The sequence below is a fragment of the Helianthus annuus genome, chromosome 9 (genome assembly GCF_002127325.2).
Source record: "Helianthus annuus cultivar XRQ/B chromosome 9, HanXRQr2.0-SUNRISE, whole genome shotgun sequence".
Classification (NCBI taxonomy): domain Eukaryota; kingdom Viridiplantae; phylum Streptophyta; class Magnoliopsida; order Asterales; family Asteraceae; genus Helianthus; species Helianthus annuus.
The window spans coordinates 48,054,509-48,074,339 of NC_035441.2; the positions used below are offsets into that span (position 1 = coordinate 48,054,509).

At 36.0% G+C, this 19,831-nt stretch overlaps 1 protein-coding gene and 2 long non-coding RNA genes across 3 annotated transcripts; 2 read left to right on the forward strand and 1 right to left on the reverse strand.

Moving 5' to 3' along the window:
* The first annotated feature begins 1,021 nt into the window (after nucleotides 1–1,021).
* Nucleotides 1,022–2,774, forward strand: LOC110874256. Its single transcript, XR_002555776.1, has 2 exons — nucleotides 1,022–1,162; nucleotides 2,609–2,774. It is a non-coding gene; the product is annotated as an uncharacterized LOC110874256 (long non-coding RNA).
* A 3,630-nt stretch (nucleotides 2,775–6,404) lies between these two features.
* On the forward strand, nucleotides 6,405–7,853 carry LOC110877483. The gene is made up of 2 exons (XR_002557070.2): nucleotides 6,405–6,659; nucleotides 7,383–7,853. It is a non-coding gene; the product is annotated as an uncharacterized LOC110877483 (long non-coding RNA).
* On the reverse strand, nucleotides 6,555–17,955 carry LOC110877482. Its single transcript, XM_022125634.2, has 4 exons — nucleotides 17,610–17,955; nucleotides 16,257–16,490; nucleotides 13,477–14,703; nucleotides 6,555–8,697 (listed from the first exon to the last, which is right to left on the reverse strand). Exons 1-4 carry the CDS (start codon nucleotides 17,912–17,914, stop codon nucleotides 8,121–8,123), a joined length of 2,343 nt encoding a protein of 780 aa, XP_021981326.1. The 5' UTR covers nucleotides 17,915–17,955; the 3' UTR covers nucleotides 6,555–8,120.
* Nucleotides 17,956–19,831: the final 1,876 nt, after the last annotated feature.

The following is a 19,831-nucleotide window of genomic DNA, read 5'->3' on the forward strand; positions in this document are numbered from 1 at the left end:
CGAATATGTATATAAATTTGATTTTTTTATTTTATTATTCCTACATATATATGTTCTTGAAAATTAATATACCTATAACTTTTTCATACGTTAATTTTTTTTTTACGAAAATTATACCGTATGAATGAGCATTTCATTCTCTTTAATTTGAGTAGCCTATTGTTATAGTTTTCTTTAAAAAAATTACAGGATTTTGAATACCCATTACGTGATTTTGAATACCCAGTAAAAGACTACATGATTTTGAATATACCCATTACGTTATTACGTGATTTCATTATAGTATTTTATGTGAAACCCACTAAGTGATTATGTAACAATGATTGTGTAACGCGTCGTATTTTTGTATTTCTATTTTTGAAGGTCTTGTATTCGCATTCTATTTTGGAAACTTTGTAATTCGTATTCCTTTCAACCAATTGAAATCCGAGATTCGATCATAATGGAAATGCATTTTATACATATACATGCTACAATCATACTTGTTTTATACACTATACACCACCGATTACATGCTTGTCAATCATTAGATATTCAATTATACGCATTATACTCTATCACCGTACTTATACGCAAGCTCATATGCACTAATTACGTGATACATGCGCATTCACCAAATATGCATTTTTTAGGCAAAATCAAACCATACTTTAAGTTTACATTTGCTTCGGAGTGTGATCATACGTGTTTTATACTTACATACACCTTAAATACCCAAAAACATGCGTAATTATGAGTGTTAAGCATAAAGTGATAGAATAATCAAACTCTAGGGGTCAAACTGTAAATTTTGGAAAGTTTCTTGAAATTCTTCTCATTCACATGACCATGCACTCGACATTGCATGACCATGCAAGCTATGATCCACATGACCATGCATCTGATCCGCATGACCATGCGATCACGCATGACCATGCACCAGATCTGCATGATCATGCATGTCTGTTACCAGCTATAGGTTTTAGTGCTTTTTAAGCACTTTTTCCACCTCCCTTCTCCTCCAATCACCTTCTAACTCATTTAACTCTAACCCTAACCAACCCCATTATATATAGGAGCCTCCATACACTCCTAAACACTTTCCAGACATCTAAAACACTCTCAAATCTTCTTATTTCTCTCTAATCTTCAAGACTTTGGCAGAAAGTTTCAAGCATTCCAAGTGAGTTTTCACTCACGTTTCTCCTTATTTCTTCATGTTTTCTTCTTTCATTCTATTTGGATAACCTCTAGGAAGGTTTCCACAAGTTTGCCATGGCAAACTAAGGTGGAACCTCACCATATTTGAGGTTTAAAGTAGAGTTAAAATTCTACTTTCATTGATGTTCTTGTATCTTGCATTTCTTGACTAAAACTTGGTGAAATCTTGTACCCACCAAGCTCCCAACTAAGCTCATAGTTGTGGGTTTGTGTTGTGATTGATTTCCACCAAGAAACAAGCTTAAAAACTCTTGTAAGTTCTGCTCATACATGTTCTAAGTGATTGAAACCATCCAAGCTTCAACCTTCTATGTTGAAAAGCTTGTGCATGTGTTATGTGTGAACCGTGGGAGCCTCGGCTTTCCAAACTAGTTCCCCTACCTCACTTGTTTATTTTTTTATGTCCATCCAAGTAGCTTCCAAGACTCAAAGTAACACAACCCTGCCGCACCTCCAACATTTACCATGATGAGTATGGAACACCCGGGTTGATCTTGCTTGGCTACTTGGTAAAACTAGTTAATTTATAGTTCTTGTTATTCATGACCAACCGGGTTATCAACTATGTTGATAACCTTTTGCTTTGGTGAATCATACAATAAGGTTAATCATACCTCCATGCTTGACTTATATGACACTACATGATAATACATGATAGACTTATACTATATAATATAAAATATATATCTTTAGCCGAATTCATAATACTAATCGGATTATGGTTAGATGTTGTGAACTTAGGCTATATTATCTTTGTTCTTTATTTCTCGTTTGTGATTCTAATGGGCAAGTTAGGACCCATGAAAACACATAAAATCTTAGTGTCCAAACGAGGATATAGACGGGATATATTTTCGTGTACATATACTTATTATACTTAAATCCGAATCCAAACTACCCACTAAATCTGAATACTCACACACTACGTTTCCCCATTGTAGGGTACATGACCATTTTTTACTTTCGACACTTTTTGGGTGCAATACTTATTCCTTATTAAAAACGCACACATACACTTACAAACATGCTTACAAACAATCCAATATACATGCTTAATACGTGATACTAGAACTCATACATGCTAGAATACTTATTTGCTATATACGTGTCATTAACTTCGTACAAGTCTCCCTTAACATGTATAGCACTATAGGATTAACACACCGCCCGTATTCATGAGGTCATGTTAAGTTAAACAAAAACGGTCTTATCGTTGCTACGATAAGATTACGCTAGTGGGAATCTTTGGGTTGATAATTATAGTTGCAAGTTAGTATTGCCATGTTAAGTTTTAGATTACGGATTTTTCCATGTGGATTTGTTTGAAACGTTTATGCTTATACTAGTACTCAAACTTGTATGCTCGCCAATACTTTTGTGTTGACATGTACTTTTATACATATTGCAGGAAATTGATGATTATGATGATGATGATGATGAACGGAATCTAGTAAGATGACTAGAAACCCATTTTTAATTTTAGTATTGTTGTAATTTGCTTCTTGTTTAATTGTTGTATTTGCTTCAAAACAATGTACTTGCTTTAGAAATGAAATGAAATTTCGATTATTAAATATTGTCACAAATAGTCGTTATGAAGTCTCTTGCAATCTCGTTTTCATCTCACTCCGATGTTTCCGCCATCGGTTGGGGTGTGACAGGTTGACTATGTATTATTAGGTGACTACGTGATTTTGAATACCCATTTCGTTATTACGTGATTTCATTATAGCATTTATGTGAAACCCCACTGAGTGATTACATAATTACGTAAAAACAAAACATGTAATACATAATATCTCATATGGAATACCTAATATTTCAGATATAATCACGTATTAAGTATAAATTATATGCAAAACGTTAGCTAAATGAACATATAATAACCACATAATGTCGTATATTAGAGATTTAATCACGTAATAAAGTATAAGCAGTCAAGTTCTTATTATTGAATGTGTAATCACGTAATGAATTTCTATTGAATGTGTAAGAATTTTTGTTGAATGTGTACTGGGTATTCAAAATCACGTAATAGGTATTCAAAATCTTGTATATGCTGCTCCAATTAAAGATAATGAAATGCTCGTTAATACAATGTAATTTAAAAAAAAATATTAATGTATAAAAAAATTATGGCCGTTTGAAAATCAAGGAGGAAACTGGTTTACTTGAGAAAAGACTAAATTACCATTCCTGCCTTAGATTGAAAAGCACACTTGTCAAGCTATATTCTCACATACACTTCGCACACAATTTCTCTCTTGTGTTTGATCATTTCTCAGTATAATACATGATATACATAAAACCGTTCCATAGAAGTTTTCTAATCATAACTAAAGGTCTACTTTTTATTTGATATTCCAAATAACAAATTGTATTATTATAACTAAACGTCTACTTTTTATTTGATATCCCAAATAACAATTCTTGTAAATAGTGATAATAGCATTTACGATTACCTGTATTAACAATTTACCAAATAATCATAAGACTTAATCTTGATGGTGGTATTGCGTTTAATCCTTTTTAAACACATACTTGTTTAATGTTGTTAAGTGTACGATCATTTATGATCGTTTGTCAAGAACATTGTTGTCATATGTTACGTCTTAGGCATACAAGTGCAACACTTTTAATAATGGATCTATATCAAAGCGTGTATAGTAATCACTTGACCACAAATCACCAATGAATCTTTCATTAAGAACCATCCATGTCGAATCCGAATACGGACTAGTTTCCAACTTCATCACGTTTTCATATAGAAAAACTAGTTAAAATACATGAAGAAAAAAAAATCCAACCACACAAATGAATGTATTATGTATACCTATCATATATGTAATCATCCAAGACACTAGGTCCACACAAACGAGCAACCAATGTACATTTTGTGTATTGATTGGGATGTATACATGCATCAAAATTTATAAATCAATTTTGAGGTTATTAGTACTTATAATATCAATCAAGAAAACAACTATATGCAAAACACAACATTGTTATTCCTAGAGCCGACCGTGAGAATTCGTCTACCTTGTTCGAGCTTGAAAAAACATGCCCTTAGGCCTTAACGAATTTGGGTATTGAGCTCACTAAAGGTCTAAATCTAATGTCAATTAGCTAATAATTAACCTAAACCATAAAAATAATTTTGTAAGTGAGCCTATGTTGGTGTTTGTATGGGTATACCTTATTAATTTATTTTTTTATATATACATATCGGATTTTTTTTTAAAAATAGCGTGTCTTTCAAAATATCAGACCCTAGCCGGTGATCCTCCTCGCCCACCCTCAGGGCCGGCCATGGTTGTTCCCTTTGCTATTTCATAAAAAAAAAAAACCATGGAGCCATAATGGTCCACATTGCATCTCCAATCAAACACAAGAAATTGGCTCATGCCCAAATATGTTGTTAATCATTAAAATAACCCTATTAATATAAGAACTAATTCGATCATGTTTTTTTAAGTTAACATAGTAAATTGCTAAAATGGTCTCTGAGGTTTTGTCACTTTTGCCACTTGAGTCCGAAACTCAAACCTTTTGAATCTGGTTTCCTGTGGTTTTAATTTTATTGTCATTTTCATCCAAAAGCAAAATCTGGTCAGATTTTTCAGTTAACATCCAACTTTTTTTTAATCTTTTTCCGCCCTTTTAATGAAGGAAAAAATAGTTAGATTTTTTAATTTGTTATAATAAAACGTTAAAAGACCATCTTGCCCTTCATTAAAAGGGAGGAAAAGACAAAAAAACTGAATGTTAACTGAAAAATCTGATCAGATTTTGATTTTGGATGAAAATGACAACAAAATTGAAATCACAGAGACCCAGATTCAAAAGGTTTAAGTTTTGAACAAAAGTGACCAAACTTTAGTGAACATTTGAAAGTTTACTCAAGTTAACATTGTATAGAATACTAAAAACCACTCGATTTCAGCATCCGATCACAATAATTTACCACCAAAACTCACTACTCTACTTTCTTAAGTATGTAACATTTTAAGAACACACGATTTATTACATGTTTTTTATTTAATATTAAATAACGTGAAACGAAATGTTAGTTGAGGTGACTACTCAACATTTTCATGAGTATGTGATTGATGATACAATTCATTTTTTTGTGAGTTTGTGATTAATGTGAAGACTTATCTTCTTCGTAAGTATTTGATTGATATGACTACTCAGCATTATCGCGATTATGCCACTAACAAAAGAGGTCGTTTTATAATCACATAATATATTATCCTATGATAAAAACTAAACAATATATATTATGATTATAACAATATATATACAAAAAAGAACTATACATATAATACATATATAAAAACAAAGGAATAATAACAAAACTAGAGCTTGGTATAGTGTTATACTCACTCTCGTGTGGTTTAAACCGGACCAAACCACAATCTTTAGCGATGCAAAAGTCATCACGCCTTCCATAGAGTTTGCGACCCGTGAAAAGAAAAGGCACCCATCACTTGGCTCGAATATGAGTTGTAAAAGAAAATGGACCAAAGACATGACATTTTGTGGATACCAAATGTCTTAACCATGGTCTAAAACACATACACCGATTTTATATCCGACATCTAACAGGCTAGTAATATAAATCCGAAAAACAAAGATAAAAAAAAACTAAACAAATTAAATGAAAATGAACTTGAAACCCCTAAAATCATGTTAATATAAACACGAGACACATAAAACATTAAAAAAATGGGTACGCATGGGTAGCCTAAATCACTTGGGGGCACTTTCTTGATCTTCTTCACACGAGACACATAAAACATTAAAAAACGGATCGAACTAACGATCGCCACCTAGTCTCCCATCATCACCAGGTGCCGTCGAAAACTAATGTGTGTGTGTGTGGGGGGGGGGGGGAGCAGGAATTGAACCTGGGTCTCTTGGAAACCCAAGTCACTCCCTTACCACTCCACCACAAGCTCATTGGCTCCACATATATTACGTTATACATATAAATTATAAATACATATATATATACGAATAATTTTAAGTGTACAATAATAAAAAAGACTAATAAATAATGAACGATCTCAGGCTTGCGCTCGTTTACACCCCTAATTCTTAGGACACTTGTGTGATCTCAAATGTTTTTGCATATTTCCAGGATAAAACAATAGTAAGAAAGTTAATATCATTTGCCATTTGGCAATTTGTGCCTCTAGTAGCATGGGCTGGGGCAGGACTCCACAGTCACTCATCCAATAATTGACATCCCCACCCAATATATATGCAGCCAGCAGGTACAATGTACCAACACCACATTCAAAATGAGGCTTTCTAGCATCACCCCATTCTTCATCTTTTTAACTCTAGGACTCTGTTTCATCACAAGTTATTGCTCTTCAAATGATCCACTCCTTTCACTTCAAGCAAGAAGAGGCCTCAGGACACTAGATGACGCACACGCCAAAATCAACAAGGTACGGATATACAAAAACAATCTAATTATGGTCATAGTTGTTAATAGCAATAGTGATCGCTACGCTCGCTATAGCGAATAGCGTAGCGAAGCTGGAGCTTCCCATTATAAGGTGTTTAGCCTAAAAAACGATGAAATAGCGATTAAATAGGTTTTTTTCTTTTTAATAAATACGAGTGTATATTGAAAAAATAAGTGTATTTTAGGGTTTTTTTGTTACAGGGTTGAAATAAGAAGCGTGTATTCTTCCATATTTACCAGATTTATTTGTAAAATATACATATAAAATATTTTTAAAATTTTCTTTTAATGTATCACTATTTATAAACTAGCGCGCGTTGTTTCATCGCTATCGCTACGTAGCGTGTAGGTAGCTTGTCGCTATTTACGGCCCAAACGCGTTTATAAGCACATGGGTTTTGGGGGGACTGGCGGCCCAAATGCGTTAAGTTAAAAAAAAAACACTAGAAAGGAAACACGCAACTGAAATGTATATAACTGCATAAAACCTCCAAAATCGTCTTAGGTTAGATTACAATTCTCATCATTATGATATAGTTTTTATAATCCTACTTAACAGATTCTATATGGATAAATTTAAAAAACATAAATTAATAAAGAGTGCAAGGCGGCCTAACCTGGGCCGACCCGTTTCCAATCCACGAGACGTGTCCATTTTGCCACGTGCACATTTGGAGTCTAAAACTGTAAGTACATACTGCAGGTGGATGGAAATGCATGGAGGTCTACTATGTCAACAGCATATGAGGCAATCAATGATGAAGACTCAGAGATCGTTTACCACATCGATTATCAAGGTGTGAAAACTCACCCGAACCCGACTCCCAAGCATCCATAAGAAGTCGATCGGTTCTGCACCCAAAATCTAGAATCCAGATATAGCTGTATCATATATACCATGTACCGACTCATATATTTACAAAACTGGTTTCACATACCTTTCTTTAATCTTCGGTTTCCCATTAGGGCATACACAAGACTAGGCTTAACAAGAGAAATGTTAGCAACTCGAATTATTCATAGTTATTAAAGGCAATAATTTCGACCCATTTACCCATCGGGGTATGTTTAATGCATAAAGGGGGTTACGGCGCAGTTTGTTGCCCGTTTACCTGCCATTCTTATGTATTTTTTCCATCAAGATTCAATTCAAAACTTTCCAAGTTTATATGCATAAAACTTGCAAATATCACTTTAATAATAATAAAAAAAAATTATTACTGAGATAATACACATTCCGCAATCATGATTCACACTAATGATTAATGATTTATATAAAATTTGTAAACAAATAGGGTTTTTGGTCAACCTGTCCAAACCTGCCTTGACCGTTACCAGAAAATTACCGCCCATTTTGCCACCTCTAATACTTGCTACTAAAATAGCTCGAAAAAGAGAAGTTCACTTCGGACCAAAGTGATTTACAAATTAAAACTATTATTTAAACGCAACTTAAAGCTAGCATCCCATTCATGTATCGTTTTCGCATGCTCCTATATTTTCCTAGTAACATGCTATAACGATGTACCACATCGTCAAATACGACTTCATTGCAGAATTTGGACTTCGCCTCCATGAAAGCAGCTTCGACTTTGTCCTTTTGATGAACCACAACATGAAAAAGATCTTCCATCGCGATTGATGACATTTTTTGGTCCAGATGACGGACCCATCTCAGATTTTCAAATAGATCTTCATTTTTTCTGATAGCCACTTCTAAATTGGAATAAACGTCATTAAAATTACTGCTAGAATTGATTATACTCAGCAGATGGTTGAAAGTTGACCGTTGATGAGTTTGTAGAAAGTCTTCGGTAACCAATGGATATGAAATTGCACCAGCTAAACAAGCTTTTCGACACGTAGGATCAATATTACCAATCAACTTGATCGCTATATGCATCAAGTGCATAATCATGTCATCAAGATCATGAGATGAAGAATCGCGAGATATACGACTCGAGAGATTACAGGTGTCACCCCAATGATGGAGAGCTACATGAACAAAGCCTTCCCACCTGCATAAAACAGGTCATTTTTTACTACAGGTGGAAACGGGTCGGGTCGGGTCGGGTTGTATTGACGCGCTAACCCTTTTATCAATTATAATAAACATTCAAGTAGTTACTTAATACCCATGTAAGCTTAAATTACCATGTATATTTCAAAAGTTATGAGTAAAAAACGATTAATGTGCGAGATGTCATCTCCAAAGATAAGATTGATGTGTATATCTGGTCCACAGCACATGTTCATATTACGGCTTATTGTGACAAACATTGGCCAGTCCACATGCATATCCAGGTTTATTTTTTTAAATACAATATTCAAATATTCAATAAAGTCGTGAATATTCGAAATTTACATATAATAAGAAAAAAAAAGTAGAGATATGACATCAAAATCCAATGCATCGTCTCGAACTAAATTGAGAAATTACCATGTGTAAAAAATATAATACACCCAATGTTGCTAGCCCATGTTTATAAGTTTATAGTAAGAGTAAAGTACACAGACGGTCCCTGTATTTTACCAAAATTTTGGATTTGGTCCCTAGCTTTCCAAAAGTACACGGATGGTCCCTGTGGTTTGCACTTTGTAACGCATTTAGTCCCCAGCCAACAAATCTAAATGTTTCAGCATGTCGAAGTTAGAACTAAATGCGTTACAAAGTGCAAACAGCCGGGACCATCCATGTGACCTTTGGTAAAGTAGGGGACTAAGTGCGTTACAAAGTGCAAACTAGAGGGACCATCGTGTATTTTAGAAAGCTAGGGACCAAATCCAAAATTCTGGTAAACCACAAGGACCATCTATGTACTTTACTCTTATAGTAATCTAATGTGTGGAAACTACCTAAATAATCGCATACTCCCACACCAATCCGAACATGAAATCGTTACCTTACTAAAATATGCTAACACTAACCCGAAAGACTTATTTTTTTGAAAGGTGTGAATTATTCGCGAATGTCGGGAGGTCTAGCATACGTTGTCTTAACCGGGTCCGCACTAGAGAGCCCCCTCGCACAATAGATCCCCAATTTAAACCCCTCAATGAGAAGCCCCTATCACCCAGACTCGAACTTGAGACCTGGAGGGGAAAACTCACACGGGCCCACCACTAGAGCACTAGTGATGGTTACTAACCCGAAAGACTAATTCCACAATAATAAAAGAAAAATAATATCATCTTAGGTCTAACTAACAGTATGCTAAGACAAAAAAAATGAAAGAGACATATCATGCAAGAATAGACAAGAGTATCCATCATTATAACAAATTATTTTCCTACTACAGACAATTTAACATTCAAACGTTATTTTAGGTGGGACGATTCTAGATTTCATGATATGTCAATTTGACACATATAAAACAAGCATATGTGTGTGTTGGAGGGTGGGGGTGTTATAAATTACAGGCATCTTATTACAATAATATATTGATTAAATAAAATAATAAATACATACCTGAAGCACATGACCACAATCTGAAACTCAAGCATGTTATCGGTACTTATAACGATGGGTCCAACACGAAAAGCAATATGACATCCATGATTATAAAAAGCTAAGCACTTAAAATGTCATTTTTTGTTTTCTTGTTTTTATTCCTTTGCTGTTCGGTACCTACTTGACAAATCCCATTATTGCAATGTTCATGAGCTACAACTCTTAATATACAAGAGTAAAGTTCCTGTACAAATAATGATACGAACCTACGGTCGACCCACTTCTCATGGGCAGGCCCAGATGGGTATTCGACCCATTTAATTATTAGCAGGAATTAGTTTGGGGGAACAGTTCTGGGAGCAAGTAGTGGGCAGTTTTTTAGCAGTTAATTACCTTTTATTTTATGTTAAATAGGGCAGAATATGTGTAGTTTTAGGATGTCGATGTTTATTATATAAAATTAGGGTTTTATACCTTTGAAATTGGAGACCTAATCCTTCTCGAATTGGATTATTCTATCAATTTTATCTTTCGATTTCAAGTTTCTATCATTTGGTTCCATTGCCGGGAAATCGAATGGCACTTACAACCCGGAATTTGGCAGATCAACTAGCAACCATTGCAACAAAATTAGATGCCATTCTGGCATCTTTGAGGGATGTTGTTGACGACATCAAAGCCCAGATGATCGGAGATGGCTGTAACATTGAAGAATCAGGCAGTGATTTGAAGAACACTGTAGAGAAGGGCATAAAAGAGACGGCAACAGATGAAGGACTGGATGGTCTCAAAGAAGAATTGCAGGCTCACGTGCATATCCAGGAGCCTCAAATCGTGTCTAATGCTGCTAGTATTGCCCTAAAATATGAGTCCAAGAACGATCCCTCTAAGCCCACTAGAAGTCTTACATGGAGGCCAAGCCCAAAACCTATCTCAGCCTATGCTAAAAATACTGCTCAGTTTATTACACAAAACCCAACACCCCAGCGCCAATCCCCTAGGACTACGGAGACAGAGAACCAAACTCGGTTTCTTAAAAGACAAGCTGCTGGTCATAGGTGCAAAACAGGTACATTCAACCTGCTGGAAACCACGGAAGGACAAGACGAGCCACTCAACACCAACAAAGAACCGAAAGAAATGGAGGATGCAGAATCTGCAATTAAGAATGATGTGTCTGTGGATGCTGGCGATATTTTCTTTATCAAGATTCAACAATATCACCAGAAAAGTTTGGCAAAACTTGACCCCCAACCCAGTACAGTCCTTGCCTATTGCTCGGTCTTAAACGCAGGCCATCCTATTCTAGAGCTACTTCGTTACTGGGGAAACCGACCACTAGAGGAAAAGACTTGGAAAAATTATGATTGCCTGGAAGAACAGTTTCCTGTGTTTCGACTTGAGGACAAGTCGTGTCTCCGGGCGGGATGTATTGATACGAACCTACGGTCGACCCACTTCTCATGGGCAGGCCCAGATGGGTATTCGACCCATTTAATTATTAGCAGGAATTAGTTTGGGGGGAACAGTTCTGGGAGCAAGTAGTGGGCAGTTTTTTAGCAGTTAATTACCTTTTATTTTATGTTAAATAGGGCAGAATATGTGTAGTTTTAGGATGTCGATGTTTATTATATAAAATTAGGGTTTTATACCTTTGAAATTGGAGACCTAATCCTTCTCGAATTGGATTATTCTATCAATTTTATCTTTCGATTTCAAGTTTCTATCAAATAACTTTAACGTACTAAACGTACGAATAGCATGAAAAAGACAAAAACACGCGGTGGCATTTTTGTAATTATCTGCTTGTAGGGTAATTATCAAAATTACTATACAAATGATACTGTAGAGTAATTTGATCTTGTAGAGCAATCTTATAAAATGTTCTTGTAGAGTAATTTTGATCTTGTAGAGTAATTTTGATTAAAAAAAAAACTATACCTCAGCAAAAAAAAAAAAAAAAACCCCAAAAAACTTACCCCCCCCCCTCTTCCCACCCACCCCACACCCAAACTAAATGTTGAAAACTAAACCATAAAGCTAAACCCTATAACTAAATGCTAAAAAAAATTACAAAATTACTCTACAGGATCATTTGTAGAGTAATTTTGAATTGTATGTTGTTTGATAAACTTGCAGAGTAATTTTGATTCACTTGTAAAGTAATTTTGATGCAGAGTTTTGATAATTACCCTACAAGATCAAAATTACTCTACAAGAACATTTTACAAAATTACTCTACAAAGATCAAAATTACTCTACAGGATCATTTGTAGAGTAATTTTGATAATTATTAATAATTACGAAAACGCCACCGTGTTTTTTCAGTAAAACCTTCAGTTCGTACGTTTTGTACGTTAAAATTATTTGTATTTGATCTTTTGTCTAACATACAAAGGAAACCCAAAGTATTAATCGAGTGACATAAACTACAATAACATCTTTAATTTCTCATACATGTTGCTAGTGAGAATTTGCAAAACTTATAGAAAATAATTAACCATTTTTAAAAAGTGTTGACTCTTACATATGCTGCTTGAAAAGTTTATTTTTCACTGTGCCTTTAAGCCAAAAAGAACCCTATTCAACATTGGGCACACATGTCCCCTTCTAATATTATTTAACTTAAGTCATTTATTTAAAAGTGACATGTAGTAGCCAAATTGATATATAATGCAAAATAGCTCACACACATGGTCATGTTAAGTGTTTGTCACGCATACACAAACACTGCGATGTGATTGCATGATGCGCATGTGATGCGTTTGATGCAGTTGACCAATATTTGAACACATTAGACCATCCGTTAAACAAATTGACCAGATATGATGAGGATATCTTATCGTTTAGTGTTTGAAAGTCAACAAGTTAAAATATCACCTATAAACAACTTTTCAGTATATTTTTAACAACGACCGCGTCGCATGCATGATGCGTTGGGATCAAAACGCATCAAATCGCCACACTTTTTAAAGTTCACAAATTCCTTATCTGTAGAGTATAGTACACAGATAGTCGTTTTCCAAAATTTTGGATTTGGTCCGTAGCTTTTCAAAAGTATATGGATGGTCCCTGTGGTTTGCACTTTGTAACACATTTCGTGCAAGCCACAAGGACCATCCATGTACTTTTGGCAAAACTCGAGGACAAAATGCGTTACAAACTACAAAGTGCAAACCACCGGGACCATTTGTGTACTTTTAGAAGGCTAAGGACTAAATCCAAAATTTCGGGAAACCACAGGGGCTATCCGTGTCCTTTACTCTTTTCTGAATGTATCCTTTTCAGTTTAATAATATTTTAACTGTTCCAGAAAAAAAATATAAAAAAAAAGTTAAGCACTTACTCAAATGGAGGCTCAATCTCAATAGCAAGAGTAAGATGCAACGAGAATTCAGCGTTTCCGTTTGTTTCATCATCATTGGTAACGGTACACGCCTCGTGCGGAAAGCCTCGAGGAATGTATAAAACGTCACCTTCTCTCAACAAGAACTCTTTGCACCCATCTATTTTCTCATTTCCATTTTCACCCTCAAAATTGTAATCAACGTTTTCGTATAACCGCGGTAACCGAGGGCACGGGTTCGGAAATATTCTCCACCTTTTAACTCCTCTGATTTGACACACAACAACACAGTGGTCATCACGATGACGAGCTAAGCCCTGAGACTTCGGAGGTGTTAAGTACATATTTACCCCTGTTGACGGTTGACCAAAAAGCGAAGTCAACTGTTCTGAAACCGCAGCAATGTCTTTTAAACGAAACTCCATTCCACGCAGAGCAAAGGTGTAACCGTCGTTATATGCTTCTTCACATCTCGAAATATCACGTGCATTTAGAATATACGGTACGTCGAACCCGCGGAAAAAATGTTTCTCGCGTTTAGAATCCGAAGTTTTAACGACCCGAATATCTTGTTGGTAGATTAACGGGCAGCCTATATTTTCTCTTGCTTCGTTTAAAAAGCTAATTATATCCAACTCATCTGAACCAATCGGTATAGCAGAAGAAAGATTTTGAAGTAAACACTCGAGAAACGAAGAAACGGTATCCTTAGACTTAAGAAACTGCGAAAAGGTACTAAATACATTATCGCGCAACGAAGTATTAGAGACGTTTTTTATAAGCAATGGCGATTTCTCCCAGTGATTCACAATAAACGATTCGAAATTATCGTGAAAAATGCTCGTTTTAACCTCTTGAAAATTCGACGGTTGGGTAAATGTTCGTTCCATTGAGAGTCTGAATAAGCTTTCTGCGAGATTATTAGTTCGAATATTGCTTAAATAGAAACGTTTCTCGGATTCTTGAACTGTGTCTATTATTATATGTTTGTGTACTTGGGCCCACAGCTTTGCTAAATACGTTAATAAATTGTTTGCGAGTCCTCTTGGGATCTTTCGCAGCTGGTCCAATGTGCAGTCGTTGATGAGAATAATTACGATATGAAGAAGCGATATAATATATTCATCTTCCGTGAATCCTATTGTGAAAAAGGTTTTGCCATCGAGTTGTTCCATAACTAGAGAAACAGAGGGTGTTGAAGATTTAGGGACCTGAAGGAAACAAAAACTAAAGGATGTTAAGTCGGATTATATAATTAAAATGTAGAGGTGGAAAGTGGGTGGGTTGTGTAACGGGTCAAAAAATGTCAATCTTGATATGTGCAGTTGACGCTAAACGCTTTTGTCTTAAGGTGCACAAAAAACCGGTTCGGGGGCCGGTATTGAAACCAGTTTGGCAAGAACTGGTTAGGGACTGACCCGTGCCGTAGAGTTGAAATCAGGTTGTAACCCTATACTTTGAAACCGGGTTGAAACCAAACCCGACCCGAACTGGTCAAAACCCGTCCTCAAGCCCAGTCCTTCAACTTACTTCAACCCGGTTCCAACCTGAACCGGTTCCAACAAAAACCAGTTTTTACGTTTATCGACCCAAACCGAAACTTGTTCCAACCCGAACCTGTTTGGGCAAAAAACCTGGTTTCTGCACCTCTGAGTTTTGTCCAAAATTTTGAAATTTCTCATAAATAACATTACAAAAACTTCGTTAGTTCATCAAACCATTAATAATCTTAAATTTTTAATTTATGAAATAAGGTTGAATTAAGGTGCTTTCTACGTATATTAAACAATGCACATGAACGATTCTACTTTCATGTTTGTTGGTTGTGTAATTTGTCATGTGATCTATGGAGCAATCCAGAACATCTAAAATAAACAATCAAAACAAAGAGTATGTAATGCTCTGATAGGAACCTGGTTCGGGTCTATATCCGTAAGGGTAAACGGGTCAAGTCACATATTCAAGTTCCCGCTTAAATTATTTAATTCAAGAGAAATTAATGGAGGGAAAGTAGTGGGGAAGTTTTTAATCAGTTTTAGCTAGTAACTGCCTTAGAGCATTCACATCCAAAGAACTAAATTGTGAGTGTGAGGTTTTTAAAATATAAAGAGTATAAAAAGTGGTTGTGAGTGGAGGAAAGAGAAAATATTACTGTTCATCTGTATATTTGGGGAAACACTGTTCACCCACTATAATTTTTTAATATATATTGAAAGCGGTTGTGAGTGAAGGAGAGAGAAAAATATAATGATAAAGGTATAAAAATATTATTTAATTGAAAAGGAGAGAGAAAAAGTATTTGTTTTTAGTGGAAATATATTGATATAGGAGTTGTTTTTAGGATTAGTATTAGGGGCTGTTTGGCACTTCTGAATGGTTAAGTGCTGAACCAGTAAGAGGCCTGAACCATTAAGAGCCAGTATAATACTTAACCATTCAGAGGCAAATGTCTGACCAATTCAGATTAGAGGTCTTAACCATTCAGACTCTGTATAAAACTTAACCATTCAGAGGCAAATGTTTGAACCATTCAGACATATGCTCGCCGAAACAAACAGTCTGAACCATTAAGTGTTGAATCAGTAAGAGGTCTGAACCATTAAGAGCCTCATTAAGAGGTAAACAAACAGCCCCTTAATTTCTTTGTTCTTCCATTGTAATTTTAGTTGAGTTATTATTAATCAAAAACCGTATTTTGTTTATGGAGACTAGCCTATCTCGAATCAGGCCAATTATCCTCTAATTTTGTCAATTTGCATTCTGGGTTTTATCATGCTCACATAAGATTGTCAATGGCAGAGTGTTCCAGCAATTTACAGCGTCCAACGGATGTAGTGAACAAATCAAGAAGAGCGTTGCAGGCAGCCATCGATACATTCCTCCTAGAACTCGCTACCGCAGTAATCAACCCCTTCACTATTTCATCATCAAAAGCAATTTGTTCATTCATTTCGATTGAAAACAGTGAGGCCGTGCCCACGATCTCCAAACTGCTACATGCAATTTCAGAGCACCTGTAAAGAATTATAAACAAAGAACCACAAAAGTTTGTGTGCATTAACATCTATACCACTCTAACCTACATAGAAACAGATTGCATGAATATATTACAATTACATATTGACACCCTATCTAGGCCTATAAACCGAACCGAACCAACTGAACTCAGAAAGTTAAACGAATGGATTTTTTGTTCATGTTAGTTCACTAAAAAATGTACATAATTAAACGTAAACGAACAAAAACGAAGAAATGAACTATAGTTATTAAAGGCACTAGGTGCACTCAAGGCGCATAGGCCTCGCCTAGGGCCTAGGCGCAAAGCGCAAAAAAAAGCGAGGTCCTGAGAAAAATAAAGCGCATAATGAAAAATTTTAAAAAATATATTATGTATTAGAAAAAGAATATTATTCTTCAAATAAAATAAACAAAGTCTATTATGTAACACTTTATATCATCTAATTAGTACCAAAATATTAGTGTATTAGTGTAGAAAAGTAGTTTTCCTTGATTAAAAGTAGAAATTTGGCTAGAATCTTGTCAGAATTTAGCCGGAAACTCTCCGAAATCTAGGAATCTTGCAGGAATGTGCGTCTGCATCACCTGGAGAGTTAAAGCGCAATTTCCTCGACTTAAAGCGCAACTGCCTCGCCTCGCCTGAAAAATGGGCCTAGGCACAAGAGGCGATGGCTTTTAACAACTATGAAATGAACATGCTTTTTTTGTACGTTTGTTGGTCGATTACCTGAGGTTTCGTTCTGAAATTTAACTGTGATGAATGATGAACCAACTAGTTTTTCTAATAACTCATAATAATTTTACCTGAATATGTAAACTAACAGAAATAAACAAACATAATCGAACAAGTATAAACAAACGTAAATGAACAAATATAAACCAACATAAACAAACGTTCACGAAACATAAAACAATGAGCCGAAACAAAGCACCAAAAAAAGCAACTTCCAAAGCAAGCATTTCATCGAATAGTTGGTGTGCATATGCATTATCACACATACCACCCTAAACACACTGCATAAATATTTTACAAGTACAAGCTGACACCTCATCTAAACCTACATTTTATTCGTCAAAACAGTTGAAAAACCGGGAATAAAAGTAAAAAAACTTACTTGGAAGTGATAAGAACAGGGAGCAATGATATTAAAGGGGCGTGTAGCGTTTGCATGATCGAATTGGGGGATTTAGAGAGAAGAGAAAAAAGAAGACGGTCTAGGGCTTTTCGGATTAGTAAGTTTGCTTCTGATGTGGGTTTTCCAATTTCATGATTAGATAGAGCGGCAAGTGTCACGGCGAAGAGGTGTTGAGGATTTGACTGGTCGAATGTGGTTGAAGAAGAAGAAGAGGAGGAAGAGGTGGCGGAGGAAGAGGTGGTGGCGGAAGAGGAGGAGGTACGGCGGCGGCGCTTGCCCATCATTCGCCGGTGATTTGCTGGTGAACTTGGGTCAAAAATTGAAATGATTTTTTAACCCAATTTTATTTTAAATTAAATTAAACTCTAACGATAGTACATCGAAATAGAAGGTAAAACCGCTATCCTTTTTCAAGTAAAATCAAGGTAGTTTTTGGTATACACTAAGAATAATGCTGTGTTCCAGAGATCCACTTAACAGGGGCAGGGGAGCGAAAATGAGGTTTTTTTTGCCTGATAATAGTCTTTCCAATTTGGAAAGACATGGAAGGGAGGGGAGGGATGGGGAGGGATTTTTAACTCGGGAAAGGTATGGTTTGGCCCATCCCCACGGGGATGAGCCTCTACGTAGGCGTCACGTAGGCGGCTCGTGAGGAATGGGCCTCCTTCATAATTGAGGGGGATGAAGGATGGGGCTACCCCACCTCATTATTTTATAATTTTCTAAGTTTTACTTTATTAACTTAATAAAAACTTTATAAAAATTAACAAATACAACATAAATAAATTCATTTCATAACATAAAAAAAATTACATTTCCTAAAAAAAAATACATTTCCGAAAAATAAAAAAAATATTACATTTCCTAAAAAAAAACTAAACTACTCGTCTTCGTCTTCCTCTTCGGCACCGTCCGTTACGTTAACGTTGTTCCAAATATGTTCTACCAAATCCTGTTGAAGGTTTATATGCGTGAAGTCGTTGGTTAGCGCGAACGAGTTTAAATCCTGTTGCGTCGGATCTACCGGGACAGTATTCCCGTAAGATGCATTCTCATCATACTCACAAATCGCCCGACCTTCGTCTTCAATAATCATGTTATGGAGCAAAATGCAAGTGTACATAATCAGGCGCAACCGCTTCGGTGTGAACGCACGTGCCGGCTGTTCAAGGACGGCCCATTTTTTTTTTAACACCAAAACAATGTTCGATGTCTTTTCTTGCACCTTCTTGACGCTTGGCGAATTTTTTCCTTTTTTCGTCCTCATGATATGAAATAGTCTTGACAATTGTAGACCAAGACGGATATATTCCGTCAGCAAGATAATACCCGCGTCTATACTCAACCCCTGATACTGTAAAATGGGTGTCCGGTCCGATTCCATTAACGACATCGCTAAAGATCGTCGATTGGTACAGCACGTTGAGGTCGTTGAGTGTGTCACACCCCCAAAATACCACCTAGGGAATGTCCCTGCTAGGCGAGTGACGTACCAACAACGAGCCACTAATTACATTGAACCCATATAAGTTTCAAAATAAAATCCTTAATTATTAATGAAAATACCATTCACGAGTTTAAATGAAAACCAATATGTTCAGCGGAAGCAAATAGTAAACCAAAGTTAAACTGTTTCAAAACCAATATATAAAATCAACAAGTCAATCACATGAATCCCTCCAGTCGACCCATAACCACTCCAGCTACTCCAGACAGCAAGTTCCAAATCCAAGACATCTAAGGACCTGCGAGCATGCAACAAGTGTATCAGACAACGCTGGTGAGTTCATAGTTTTACGAAAACGTTGGTTACCAAGTGTATAGTTAATCAATTGAATTTATTTCTGAAAGTAATGTTGATAATACCCCGAATACAAGACGGCTTCTGATTATTTTGCCCTTTCTCCAATGCTCCTATCAAAGCATTGGTCATGACTAGGTCATTAGTTCAACACCCGTCCTCTCAGATACGGGGTGAGGTTGCCAAACCTAAGTAGCGCTACTAACTAATACCATGTTACCTCCCAGGTAACCAAACAACACGGAGGGACTTTAAAGGTGATAGGATGAGTATATTATCCAACATTCCCGTTTTTATCCAAAAGACTTATCCCTCCCCGGGATACCCACTGACTGTCCCAACCACCGGGACGCATGCTCAAGAGATGAACTCACCTTCGGTTTGCTCGGTATATGATTAC

Coding starts and splice junctions, on each gene's coding strand:
- LOC110877482 (XM_022125634.2), bottom strand. CDS start 17,914: ATGATGGGCAAGCGCCGCCGCCGTACCTCCTCCTCTTCCGCCACCACC. Junction 16,491..17,609: donor CCTGTTCTTATCACTTCCAA/GTAAGTTTTTTT, acceptor AATTCTTTACAG/GTGCTCTGAAATTGCATGTA. Junction 14,704..16,256: donor TCTGCCATTGACAATCTTAT/GTGAGCATGATA, acceptor AACATCCTTTAG/TTTTTGTTTCCTTCAGGTCC.